The 14,883-nt window shown below is 32.0% G+C and overlaps 1 protein-coding gene across 1 annotated transcript; it reads left to right on the top strand.

Annotated features, from left to right (window-relative positions):
- Window positions 1–13,429: 13,429 nt before the first annotated feature.
- On the top strand, window positions 13,430–14,883 carry LOC107901776 (cysteine-rich repeat secretory protein 55). Its single transcript, XM_016827921.2, has 2 exons — window positions 13,430–14,348; window positions 14,488–14,883. Exons 1-2 carry the CDS (start codon window positions 13,601–13,603, stop codon window positions 14,562–14,564), a joined length of 825 nt encoding a protein of 274 aa, XP_016683410.1. The 5' UTR covers window positions 13,430–13,600; the 3' UTR covers window positions 14,565–14,883.

Genomic DNA, 14,883 nt, shown 5'->3' with positions numbered 1-14,883 from the left:
CAACCAGACTTACAATAATTCTGTCAATTATTATAATTAGCCAGCCTTTCTATATGATAAGTATCACATCTGAACATGTAGAATTACATATGTCTATGAGAATAACAGAATATATAGAATACCCAGAAGAGATCGCTGTAAGATACCCGATTATAACAACTGTGTTCAAATATCTTTGCAACTTCATCACTATTCCACTGACTACTAAAGTCATCAATAATCTCACATTATTTAGTTCACTAAAGGAACCAATTTAGAAGAAATTTCTAGTTAATCCTTTTTGTAGATACCATACCTAAATAAGTCAATTACTCATGAATAATATTTTCCTTAACAGTGACATTGCGTCTCCCGAATAAATCTTCAAAATAATCTGATATCTCTTTTAAAATTGTATTTACTTACTAACCCATTATCTGCTCTGACTGCATTATTAATCATTCAGCCATTGAACTTTTCAGTTTCTGACTTGTGGACTTAATCAATATAAATCTTGTGAATTTCATTGTATAAGACTGTACTAGTGAGGGGGTGGAGGTTGTAAAGCCTCAAATTTTGACTTTTATATATATACACGCATATTACCTAACATTTATCATCAACATGTATTATAAAACATTTATTTCATACCTTTATGAGTCTCTACTCATCATAAGCAACATTTTTACTCAGATGCTTGAGTATCGCTTTCAACATTATCGGAATTAGCTTGGTTGGAAAGCATCTTTGTCTATTAGTAAAACAATTCTCATCAGAGTCGGGAGATATCACACTAACACAGGTTATATAATGTCATATATTTCTAGACTTCACATATGCTACGTTTAATCCAAGAACCAACTAAACTGTAGCTCTGATACCAATAAATGTAACACCCCTAACCCAAATCCGTCGACAAAACAAGTTACAGAGCATTACCAAAATTTACAGATCAAATAAAAGATATTCCACACCATACAGTATTCATATTAGAAATCAATGATAAAGTCCCTTATATGAACCCTCGAGGTTCAAAACATACATTTGAAACGAGTCGAGACTAAACCAGGTACTTAGAGAATTTTTCGTGAAATCTCAAAATTTTTCCTAGGTGCTGGGGCCACACGCCCGTGTGGTCAGGCCGTGTAGTTCACAAGGCCAAGAGACACGTCTGTGCCTCAGGCCATGTAACTCTCTGACTTGGGTCACACGGCCAAGTCACACACCCGTGTGCTAGGCCATGTGAAAACACCTGGGCATTCTGTTTTGAAATTTTAAAGATGCAGGGGACATACAACTAGGTCACACGCCTATGTGTTAGGCTGTATGTCACACACGACTAAGACACATGCCCGTGTCTCTGCCAATGTGGACAAAAATAGGTTATTTTCCAAGCCACATTTCTCACCCAACTTGTCTTCCACCTACACCAACACTAAAACACATTCACAAACCATATCAAAGCATTTAAAACAAGTCCAAAACATGTCTTAAACATGTCATAATATCACATACAACCAATGTATCCTTAGGTACCTCAGATGCCAATTTATTATCATGTTAATCTATCATTCGTGCTTACCTATTTACCATATGCATATATGCATGATCACATTCATTCTTCAAACATGATAAATCCACTTATAAATATATCAAAATATTTCAAACAAAAGTCATTCTAATGGCTAGTTTCATTCAAAACATTTACATGTCAATATTAGCCAATTAACTTATACATGTCATTATAACCATAATTGATTTACCCTATATATATTGAAATGGGCTGATGGATAGTGTAAGTGATCTCCGCCAAGCTTCCAATCCAACGAGCTTCTAAATTATTATAGAATAGGGGAAAATAAAACAAAGTAAGCATGAAATGCTTAGTAAGTTCGTATAACATGGTAATTAACTTACCACTCATTTAAATTCAAGATAAACATGCAAGACACATTCAATCAATTTGATCACAAGCCCTAACACATATCCTCATCACCCTTGTTAGTCATATATTTCATTTAGATATCAAGAAAATGTATGAGCTCAACAATAATTAGATTTCCATGTACATATACTTTCAACATTATGTATTCATATAACATATACAAATCATATCCCTATATTTCAAGTACATTTTCATAATAATTTGTCTCAAGTTCAGATTATTTCATGTCGAATCTTTGCCCATTAAATCATTTGAAATATCAATGTCACACGGGTAGTACACTCAAGGTGCACAAATCCATAATCATGGATGAACATATTCTTCAAACAACATCCATGTTCATATATCAACATCTCATATTTCTATATATTATGTATCATTATTTTCATGTATTTCAGGCAGATACGTGTAATAATTTATTTCGTGTTCATATTTTCTCATTTTAGAATTTTGCCCGTTGAATCTTTAAAAACATCGATGAATACACAGGTAGTACACTTGAAGTGTACAAATCAGAAATTCATCAATTCATATTCGGGGGTGCTCATTAAAGCACATGATCGAGAAATTCTCTCTTGAGACATATAACAGGAAACTCACAAAGAGCCATTAATCATGAAACTCAAAAATAGCCTATCGGGAAGCTTATCCGGGCTATATAATGGGAAGCTCATAAGAGGCATAAGCAGGAAGTTCACAAAGAACTTTTAATCAGGAAGCTCACGAAGAGCCTTTAATTAAGAGCTTCGGATAGCCATATATCGAGAAGTTCAAGCGAGCCATATCAGGACACTCACAAAGAGTTGTGTTTGTGTCTGCGACATATGTAGCATCACAATTGATCATAAAACAAGACGCTCACAAAGAGCTGTATTTGTGTCCCCAATATATGCAAGATCACAACCGATCATATAATAAGACGTTCATAAAGAGCTATGGTACGACCGCAATACAGGTAGGATCAATACCAACCGGCATGCTCGCAAGAACCTTGTAACGGGAAGCTTGAGAAGGCTTATAACATAATGCTTGTAAGAGCTATGGTGTGTTCGCAACATATGCAGGACCACAACCAATAAGGGAAATCATGTATCTGTCGAATTTCATTTATTCAAACGAGACTTAACATTTATCGAGTATTATCGGATATGTGACTAATTTTCATACATAAGACATTTATACAATTTACAAATATACAACATTCAATTCAAACATATTAATATACAGAATTTAGTTACACGAACTTATAAGTAAAATGTACTAATTCGACACTTTCTCTTTTCCTCGTTCTAACTCCAAATATGGTCTATCTGGATTTATATGAATGAATTTAACATCAATTCATGTTCATTTCAATTCAATTCACATCTTTGGAAAAATTACCGTTTTTCCTATAAACTTTTAATTAATGACAATTTCGTCCCTAGGCTCGGAAATTAAAATTCATACAATTTAATCCTTATTCCAAGCCTAGCCGATCTTTACATGTAAAATTTACAAGCCATGCATTTCATAAAATTCAAAATTTTTCCATTAATTCTACATCTTTTCTATTTAGTCCCTAAATAAATTTTTCATCAAATTTCCCTTTACAAAAGTTGTTTGTCTATCAACAACCTTTCATTTTCTACCATAAAACTTCCTAATTCGTGCACACTCATCCATGGAAAAACCCTAGTACTTTGATAACTTTACAAATTAGACCCCAATATAACTAAATTAAGCTATTACGATCTCGGAAGCATGAAAATTACTAAAAACGGGATTTGAATACTTACCCAATTAAGCCAAAATAGCTTGCTTGAGCTCACTTTCTCTTAGCTAGGGTTTCCATGTTTTATTCGGGAAAGATGATGATAAAAATGATAAAAATTTCACTTTCCAATTTCATCATTTTCTTTAATTAATTTTCCATGGATGAATCATCATCTTTAACCACTAAGCATTTTTAATGGTCTATTTTCCATATAAGGACCTCAAATTTTGAATTTCATAGCTATTTAAGCCATTTTAGCTAGTAGAACTCAACTTTTGCATTTCGTGTAATTTGGTTCTTTAACAAATTAATCATGTAATCGGTAAATTTTTTTACGAAATTTTTATATGACATTATTATCGTACTATAGATCATAAAATAATATTAAAATATATTTTCCTTTCGGAATTAGATTTGTGGTCCCGAAACCACTGTTCTAATTTTACCGAAAATGGGTTGTTACATCAATGTAGGTTTGAAGATCAAGAACATTGGCTATTGAAACGTTCAAACCATCTAAAAACTACACCATGGTAGTCTCCTCATTTTCTTGGACATTTACTCTGTACATATGCATCTCCATCTCCTTAAAGTACTCATCAACAGATCGATTACCTTGAACAATGCGTTGAAGTCTCCGTTTAATATCCCTATAACAGTGAGGTGGGATAAAATGTTTTCACATGATTTGTGTTAACTGTTCCCATGAATCAACATCTCATTCATGATTCCTTTGGCGATTCAACACAAGTTGAGTCCACCAACTCTATGCAAAACTCGAAAATGCCAATATAGTTAATGGAACTTTCTCCTCTTTCGAACATCTATAACAAATGATAATGATCTCCATTTTCTCCTCCCAATCACAATATGCCTCTAGATCATACTTTCCTTGGAATGGTGGAATGTTGAACTTTGGTGTAGCGATAGAATGTTGGCTGCAATTAGAAAGACCCAAAGTTTCATCAATTAGATGATATTCGCGTCTACCAGTATTACAACGAATACGAAGTTGTTCATTGTCCCTATCATCATCACTATCATGAGCACGAGATCGTCGATTTCGAAGAAGTCTCCAAATGAGCAACAACTTGAGTTAGTAGTTGAATTTGATTGGAAAGCTAGTTAATGTTCTTTTATAGTTCCATTTGACACTTAGTCAAATTGGCCTCAAATAAAAAGTAAAAACAAATGAGAACTTAAATCTAAGAGTCAATAAAAATTGCTGAAACCCGAAAAATTACGAAGTAACTTGAAAAACTTCATTTGAGGTGTTCTCGATTTCCAAAAATCATAAAATTTAAAATAGAGCCTCCTCAAATAATTTAGATCTGATCTGGAAAGTTTCAGCACAAAATTCAACCCACAGAATATTTTTTATTTTTATTTTTTGTATTTGATTTTTTTGTACTTTTTTCGATCACTTTTTTGTGAGAAATATTTTTTTAATTCTCTAAAATAGTTCCAAGAAATAGTATCTTAAATTTTAGATTGTTTGAAAATCATTTAACCACTGAAAAATATTTTTTTCTAAAAACTGTCGAGGTAAAAAATTGTTTTGAGGCTATTTTCTAGAAATCAATTTAGAAAAATAAAAAGAACACCTAAAACACCCAAATCTGATACCAAATGATAAAGGATGAGAAGGATGAACGCGAAAGCGGATCACAAAGTTTGTCAAAGTCGCGGATTTGACTTAAGGCTCGAAACGATCGGAAAGAAACATGGATTTTGACACAACCTGAAACGAAATTGAATCCAAGTCAGATAAAACAATTAAAATAAATAACTAAAATAAAATAATAAATCAAAGATTAAGGAAGCGAATAAAAAAGGTAAATGGAAAGATAGAACATGGCATGTAGAAGTCCTAAGAAGCTTTGAAAATACGAAGAATCCACTACCCCCTTCAAGCAGCTCTAATTTCCCCTCTAAGATAGAAACCTTGGCAAGAAAAAGTTTGAAAATGATCCCCACAATCTAAAAAGATTGTTAAAACTCTTCTAAAGGAAACTCAAGAGAATTTCTTGAAAAGAAAAACCTAGAGATAATTTATTAACTCAAAAGAGAAATAGAATAATAATGAATTGTCTGAATTGTGTACAATGCAAAGACCTATATACAGGCTAGCTAAATAAATCTAAATAAAACTCCTAAGTATACTTGAACTCTAATTTAATCTAAACAATAAGTAGTTTTAAACTAAACTTTCTTGTTAACATAAAACTCCTAAATAACTTAAAATACTTAATAATTATAAAAAAAATTGGAATAAAATAATAATAAAATAATAAGAGCTGATAAATAAAATATTGAGCTCATATATAATAAAAATTAAGCCTAAAACTCGAACCCAATATGAAATGTCTAGGCTTGTGAGATCATTTGGGGTTTTTGAAGTGAAATGCCTTAGCTTGTATGCATTTTTCACATAGGTTTGTCATCATACATTGACAGTTTAGGCCCATGAATAGAATTAGTCTCTTCTAATTCATCATTACTCTAGAATTCATCGTCTTGAAACTTCAACTTTCTTCTCGAATTTTTTTCGTGATAAAGTCTTGAAGAACTAAGTTGAGTTTTGACTTTATTTGTTTGGATTTGGATCTTGTAATTGGGCCTTGAGGGAAACTAAGTCATCTCTATTATGGCCTTTGAATTGGGCATATATTCAATTTGATAGCAACCACATTTTCTAAATCATATATTCAATTCAACAGTCATAAAAATACCACATTTCTCGATATCCATAATTGGATCATTTTAATCATCATTTAATTCAATTCAATCCAAATGTACAAGAGTTCTCACATCAAATACTTACCATACACAATCAATTCAATATGCATTAATTCATAATTTAGTTCGGATTATAGAAACACAAACTGTATATTCCAGCTACTCAACGTCGACCTTGTCTTTTGCCTTCTTACTCTGAGGATTCTGGAACGATGTTCGCTACAGAATAAAATAATTAAAATATATCAATAATACACAATTAAAATATCATTAAATTTCAAATTTTATAATACATTTTGTTTAATCTTCAATCTAGTCCCTAAATCGAGACTAATTAAATATTCACATTTAACCTCTAATTTTTATACTAATTTCACTTTAAGCTAAATTTAGCTCCCTATTTTCAATTCTACCCCTCAATCTTGAATTTTTCACAATTTAGTCCCAATTGCTCAAAATCAACAATTAATTTCATTATTTAGTCATTTTCACTTCTAACTTTAAAATCTATTAAATAAACCCTTAATGTTTTAACTACTCAATAATGGCAACATCTAAAATCTTAAACAATACTAAAAATTATAACATGGGTCAGCTAGCTCTGAGTATCGGGATTCCAAAAACATAAAAATTACAAGAAAATTGACTAAATTGACTAACCAATTGAAGTTTGACTACTTGAAACCCCTAATTGTTATTAAACTCTTTATTCTCTCTATTGTTTCGAAATGCATGCAAAAAAGAATTAAAACATTCTCTTTCATGCCACTTTCCTTTATATTTCTTTCATTTTGTTTTACTTTTATTTATTATTATTATTATTATTATTATTATTAAGTTAACATAATATATTATATATATCATAAATGCTACATTAAGATCGTCCACTTAAAAAAACAAGGGTATAATTACTACATTAGTCCCTTTAATTTATTTCAATCTATAATTTAACTTTTAGCCCTTACGCATTTAGTCCCTATACCTTAATAACTCCTAATTTCCTAAAAATTACTTATCTAAAATTTAGTCTGCTTCTATTATGAAAATATTTGCAGGTCTGATTTACAAAAACGGAGTCCCGAAGCTACACTTTTTGTCACCTCTAACTATCGGGTCGTTACAACAAGAGTCCATTCATCCAATCACACCGATACATGGTGGTATGTCACTCATACATATATATGCAAGGCCTTATAACCATAGTTGCAGTAAAATTGCCATATAACACTTCTTCCATCATGACATAACCCACCCTAAAACAAAAGTATAGACATAATCATAATATCATATATACATATATCATAAATCGTATGGCATGCACACTCATATATATATATTTATAAGGAACATAACATAGCAAATAGTTTATAAACAATACTTACTTAACCTATTTCCTAAGCTTACTTACATGTATATACGTATTGAAACTTATGCTTTTTTGGGCCTATATGATGCCCATAGACCCAATTTTCAAGTCTCTTATTCGGCCCCTAAATAGGCCTCAAAATTGGCCCAAAAGGCCTATACGGCTGTGTGGCCCACATGGTTGAAAAAGCTAGCTCATGTGATCCACACAACCTACCAACACAGGCCATGTAATCACACACAACCGTGTGCTCCACACAACCTAGCACACGACCTACCACACAGTTGTGTGGCGCTAGGCCGTTTCGAAAACAACCCATGTTTCGTAATTTTCTCGGGTTTCAAGTGAGGTTTTGAGTTAGTTTCACACACCTGACAGCGAGATTGATCAACCACACGTCTGGAACTCACGAAACCTGCATTTATTTTGTAAATCACACTAATTAACCATCAAAAGGTCCATCCTAGATAGCATATAATTGTCAAAATTTCAGTCCCCAAAACCAAAACCGAGTTCTTACCACTCGAAGAATAGCGTACAAAACATGACTTACTATGCTGGAGGTAATCAATTTTCACTCCCTTCGCCTAATGAAAACACAACAACGTTTAAACTACTAAAAACACGAATTAATCATTAACATGACCCTTAAATTGATTAAGAAACAAAAGAAAATAACATAACAAAAAATAACACCTCGATTAATATGATCAGAGACGATTATCGAAACGAACACAAAAGAAGATGCAATGCAACAAGCGAAACAAAAACGACAGAATAAAAGAAAAGAAGGCTTCAATCGCAAAAGGAAAAAGAAAGAAGAAAAGAGAGCAAAGGGAAACAGAGAAAAACAAAAGAAAGAACAAAAAAAAATGTGAGAGTAAGAGGGTGGACGGTTTGGACTAGAAGCAATTTAGGGATAAGTTGTTTTGATGATTTTTTTAATTCCATAATAAGATAAAATTAGCTGAAAATAAAGTATTTTATCAAAATCTGTAATAGAATTTGAATATAACCCAACTTCTATCACATGAAAAGAAACAAAAAGAATTTCTACAAAGCATACACAGAGACTCGAACCCAAGGCTAAAACAACCCAAATCACTTAACCAACACACCATAACAAAATACCTGATACACTTAAGCAATCAAAATTTAATAAATTCAGGACGTTACAATTAATATTAATTGTTTATACAATTTAATTAGAATATATAAACTATATTTTATATATTTAAATATAACCATTAATGTTTTTGGTAAAATAAACTTAGGACAAGCCTAAGGAAACAACAGACTACATAGTTCAATTCACTTCTAGCAGAGAAAGACTGATGTCTTCCTCCAGGAATTCCCTAACAAAAATCGACGGTTCCTCCAATACCATCAATCAATCCAAATCTCCTTCAGCTACCTTTGCAAGACAATCAACAACTTTGTTATTACCTCTTTGAATATGCCTGAAATTTATTCACCAGTTTTTGAAGCAATACCTATGAATCATTCTTATTTCCTTGACATTGTTTACTGTTGCCAAACTGCTCTGCAAATATTTTATCAACATCACATTATCAATTTCAACCTCCACTTGCCTGAAACCTTTCTCCCAAGCTAGTTGAAAACCTTCAAGAACAGCCCGAGCCTCAATTTGATAGATATCCGCCATGACGGTTGCCATCGTGAAACCAACCTACCACCACTAGGAGCCCTTATTGCTACACCTACTAATGCCCTTAAGCGACAATGGGATACCGAACCATCCACGTTAACCTTGACCCATCCAGAAGCAGGAAGCTGCCACATTAACGTTAACCTTGAACCATTAAATTTTTGGAATTAGATATTAACATATTTGTATTATTTTATTTTAAAATGTAATTTGAATATACAACTCATATTAGATATTAACATAACATAGAAAATATAAACCTAACAAATTAAAATATTACATGTATTTAGATTAAAGTTTCAAAAAGGGATAATATTTATATACCAAATATAAATATTAAAAATTTATATTAGCATTTGCAATTTAAAGTGAATTCATTAAATTACAAGTTATAACATCTCTTGTTAATTCCATTTCAAAATCACTTGAATTGTTTGATTCTCCATCATCATCTTCTTCTTCTAGATGAATTATATTCTCATATGCCCTGTTAATATTTTCATATTCCATAAAATCTGTATCATTTCGACTGACATGTTTTCGGATAAAATTGTATTTCATCATTATAGCAACAACGATCATCGTTTGCTTTTCAAAACTATAACTTAACATATCCTTTGAAATGACCTATTTTTAAAAAAAAACGCCAAAAGTTCATTCAATCACACTACATAATAATGGATGTAAATGATTGAATATCTTTTCATTACCACATATAGGTCTACCTGTACGAAAATCAAATAAATGATATCACTCAATTATATTAAATATACCACATGAGAATTAGGCTAAAATAGCAATAATTATTGAAAAACATAATTTAGGTAATCTGACATCTAATAAACTTATTTAAAACTTAGAGTTTCAAATAACAGAACTTTAAAAACCAAATACTTTCATTAGTTTCGCGTAATATACTAAGGCCACCCTTAGCCCCGGTGATAAAGGTTGAAAACACAATTAACCTAGTGATAATAAATTAAAATAAAAACCACTACTATAAACCGATGTCACAACAGAAATTGATTTCTATCATAAAGCATATGCTGACATGGCTAATGTTTAACCCCTGATACGAGGAGACAAAAAAATATATACATTCTCATACTACCTAATCGTATAAAGTAGTAGTTATTTATTGTACTAGAAAGCAAAGTCAAATGAGATTTCAAAATATTTTACATGTTAACTGAACAGAAACCATATTTGAAAATCAAATATGGAGACATAATCATATTGTAAATTTCGTAATAAAGTACTTGTAACCGAACTAATAGCATATTTGACGAAAATTACATTACAAAACTCGTATACCATTTAAGAAACTAAGGGAGAAAACATATATAGATATACAACATTTCTTAGATTTTGTGTATCGATATATGTTAAGGCGTTAAAACACCCAAGACTTGAAAAACGAAAACAAAAAATAATCCTCCTGAAATTCCTTCTTTTCAACAACGTAGCTCATCTTTAACTTAGCTCTTGAAATTTCTCAAAACTGAATTTATTATTCTCATGTATTTATACAGAATTTAGATTTCATCATCAACCAAAATCCATACTCCTTCTCTCTTAATCAATGGAAAAGCAAACTCGTTAAGAAGAATCAACCAAATTTTATAAATCCTTCCATTGTTTGATGTTTATTATTCCTCTTTCTCTTTTAGGGTTTTTTTTTCTTTTCCCCCAATTTTTTCTCTATTTGTTTTCATTGAAAAGTAATAATAATGTTTTTTAGACAATCCCTAAAACTATCTATAATATGTCCTCAACCCATAAATAAGAGAATAATACACTTATGTGTTGAGCCAATTACTTACTCCTTAAATTACAAGCTTTTGGGTTGAGTATTATAATAATGTTTTGGAATGTATTTCAAAGTGACTCACATTGGATGATTTAAATACTAAAGAAGCAAGAGAATTCTACACCCTCCTCATTTGTACCTTACGAAGAATTTGGACAGCGAGAAATTATATCATTACAAATATCCTCTGTTAGAAAATTGTAGTACAAGAAAGAAATTTGTGGTGCAATAAAAGAAAATTAAAAGGAAAAAATAAACTTCAAGTGTGATGATTCATTATCCTTAAGGCTCCAAGCATAGTTCATCAAAAAATATGTCACTTGGTACATAACTTGTGCAACAAGTTACATGTTTTCACAACATTGCAATTTTCCAGAAAAGATAGGTTTATTCATTGTCTTTTTTTAAAAGTTAAAATTATTCAAATAAATATTATGCAATCAATATAAGTGAGCTAAGTACCTAACGCAATTACTTAATTTATGAAGAATTGTCTTTTATACTTTATATACGTTAGTAAGTGGGCTTGCTAACATAGCAAACTAACACCCTCTACTTTATTAGGAGCTATTACTATTCTATTGTTGAAGAAGAATTCATGGAAGAGGATATGAAGAGGGGAAGGAACGATAGTTGTGGATACATAGTAGATTAACGGAGCTAAGGAAAGATAATTGCAATGACATCTAATAGAATTTGTATCTAGCTATCAAAAAATAAAGTGAATGTGGTAGTTTTGGGGTATGGTGAAGGACAAAATTAATCACATGATTTTTATTGTAAAAGATTTTATGTGGTCTCCATTTAAAGCGAGAATTTTTCTTTTGAGATTGATTTTTTTTTTCGTATAATCATGAAATTAGTAAATGTAAGCTCTTGAACATGGAAAAAAATTGGAGGAATATTATCTTGGGAATCTCAAATTCATCCTTACTGTCAGTAACATCAAGGAATTAATGCATAACATTGAGAGAATCAATTAATATCTTAAGATGATGAATGATTGGTCACAGAAAACGATTGATATGAACATTTTGTTCAACTGACCTTGATATTTACTGGCTTCTTTGATTGACCTTTTGTGAAATGATTTGAGACGTTAAAACAAGGTTACCAAGCCAATTTTATACCAATAGTAGATATATAAGATGATGCCATTTTTATACCTGAAAAAGCGACCTAGCCATACCCTCTCGACTGAAATTGGCCAAATCCCACCACGGGTGGTTCGTGGACTGCCTAGCTAAGGATCACTGTCGTGACAAGTGGAAGGTATTATAGAAAATGGAAAGCAATGGAGAGCCCACTAGCGCATGAATCTTGATGTTGATATGCATGACAAGAAAGCAAAAAATGTCACTTTCAGCTTAGGCCAATCAATGTAGAGAATCTAGAGATTCGTAGGGTTACATCATTTTCTTTATTTCAAGTTGATCTTAACGCTACCATGCGTCACATGTACATACACTCATAAAGTGACAAAAGAAGGAAAAAATTAATGTTTTTTTTATGTTGAAGATATGGTTGATGCTGAAATTTATAGATGATATGCTTTTTCCATTTTAATTGATGAGTTAGGCTCAAATGCTTGTGTGAGGATTGTCTTTTCTTGAGCTTTTTAGAAAAGAGAGTCGCTAATTTATTCATCGTCTTTTAGAAGAAAAGCAGGAATGATGATTCCATAATAATAATGTTGCATATTAATGATGATTCCATGTTTTGATTATATCGCATTTAGCATTTTCATTTTACACTTTCTTTGAAGAAAACATGAGAAAATGTTCTTACAAATGTACTAATACATGTTTGTTCTTTCTAATTTTTCACATAGGATTACAGAAAATCTGGGAATTAATCAAGGGTTTAAAAAGGCTATGAATTTCCTCCTCGTATATGATGTGGTAATTTTGGAGCATAATTGCAAATTCATGTCAAATGCCCCTGCATGACACCATGGATTAATTTCCTTTTTGAATTAAAAATGCCTAGGATTCTTGCAATATAAGAAAAAGTTCAATCAAACTTACTATCATTTGTTCTTATCTCAAGTTTTGGTTCTTTACTACTTTTAGAGATGTAAGGTAAAGATATACTCAAGTGTATGCTACTAGTTGAAGTTGACTTTTAAGATTATTATGGCTAAGAAAATGATTGCTTGCCAGACATCAAAAGCTGAAGAGTTGACCTTTATAATAGACAAAATGAACAAATATAATACATTTTTTTCATTGTTTGACAATAATTCAAGATCAATTGAAAACAAATGGCTCATCTGATCCAGCTCTTAGTCTTTTCCATTGGGAGATGGAGATGTAAATGAGTTGTCAAATTCGGAAATGGTGGATTTCGATGTGCAAACTTTCATTGTATTTTTAGTTTTCATGTTGTCACTTGGCATATGCCATGCTGATAGGAATCTGTATTCTGGTTTGCAATGTTCAGAAGCTGATAATTCATCAGAAAGCTCATTCGGAGTCAATCTTGACAGCCTTCTCGATTTACTGACCCAGAAAGGGCCTTTGAGTAAAGGATTCTTTAAAACCACGGTAGGAAGGAGCTCAGGGAAGATTTATGGTCTTATGCAATGCAGAGGGGATGTTTCTGCAGAAAATTGTGCTAATTGTACCAGAGAATCTGTTGCAGTAGCCTTGCATGATTGCTCAAAGAGCAAAAAGGTTCAAGTTTGGTTCACATGGTGCTTCCTTCGCTATTCGAATGAGCGTTTCTTCGGCGTTTGGGATCAATCTTCGGCAGCAATAGTCAATGAAACCGATTTTGATGATGCATCTGTCGTCTCAAAAGCACTCACCTTCATAAGTGAAGTCGCAATAACAGCGCCGAAGCAGCCGTTTATGTTTCATGCAGCAGTGTTGGATGCAGGACAATTTGGGAAGAGGTATGGCATGGCTCAGTGCACCAGGGATATAAGTAGAACTGACTGCAGTCATTGCTTGGATACTCAGCTAATGACATTTCGAACCACGATTGGAAATAAGAGAGGATGGGAGGTGTATGGGTCCAGTTGTAGTATGTGGTACCATGATTACCAGTTCTATTCAAACTTTTCCATCACTGCAAATGATGGTGAGTTGTCATTGATTTCGATCATTGTTATTGTTATGTTCGTTTCAAGTGTCCATTGCATAGGTTTTATTAAGTACTACAATCTTTAAGATTATTTTGATACAAATGAAATTGAACCCTTTCTGTAATGCTAAAACAGGTGCTAGGAGATTGTCTTTGCAAGGAGTTGCAACTGGCATAACAATGGCAGTCCTAGTGTTTATATTTGTGCCATAATCATTCATTGGCTATTCAATCATGTTGAGGTCAAAACCATGGTCGGCAGCCAACATGGTAATTTCGACTGATGCAGAAGGGTCCATTAAAATCAGATATACATATTCTTCTGTAATCTATTTTCTTAGAAGAGACAATTTCTTTTTCTAATTGATTTTTTTCCTGTTTGGGACTGGTTTTTAATGTTTGAGCTATTCCTGACTTATTGCTGCAAAGTCGATGATAAGTGGTAGTTTAATGAGGGTTATTTTTGCGGGGAAAAGTTATTAAAGATATGGTAATTGGAGATCCAATCTATACTTCGCATATCATGTTGCCA

This window comes from Gossypium hirsutum, chromosome D06 (genome assembly GCF_007990345.1).
Source record: "Gossypium hirsutum isolate 1008001.06 chromosome D06, Gossypium_hirsutum_v2.1, whole genome shotgun sequence".
Lineage (NCBI taxonomy): Eukaryota > Viridiplantae > Streptophyta > Magnoliopsida > Malvales > Malvaceae > Gossypium > Gossypium hirsutum.
Note: the sequence above shows the minus strand (reverse complement) of the source record. Positions and strands in the feature narration are given on the sequence as shown.

Bases quoted from the DNA above. Each gene is read 5' to 3' on its own strand.
- LOC107901776 (XM_016827921.2), top strand. From the start codon at position 13,601: ATGGTGGATTTCGATGTGCAAACTTTCATTGTATTTTTAGTTTTCATG. The intron at 14,349-14,487 runs GTGAGTTGTCAT...ATGCTAAAACAG, and splicing joins TTCCATCACTGCAAATGATG to GTGCTAGGAGATTGTCTTTG.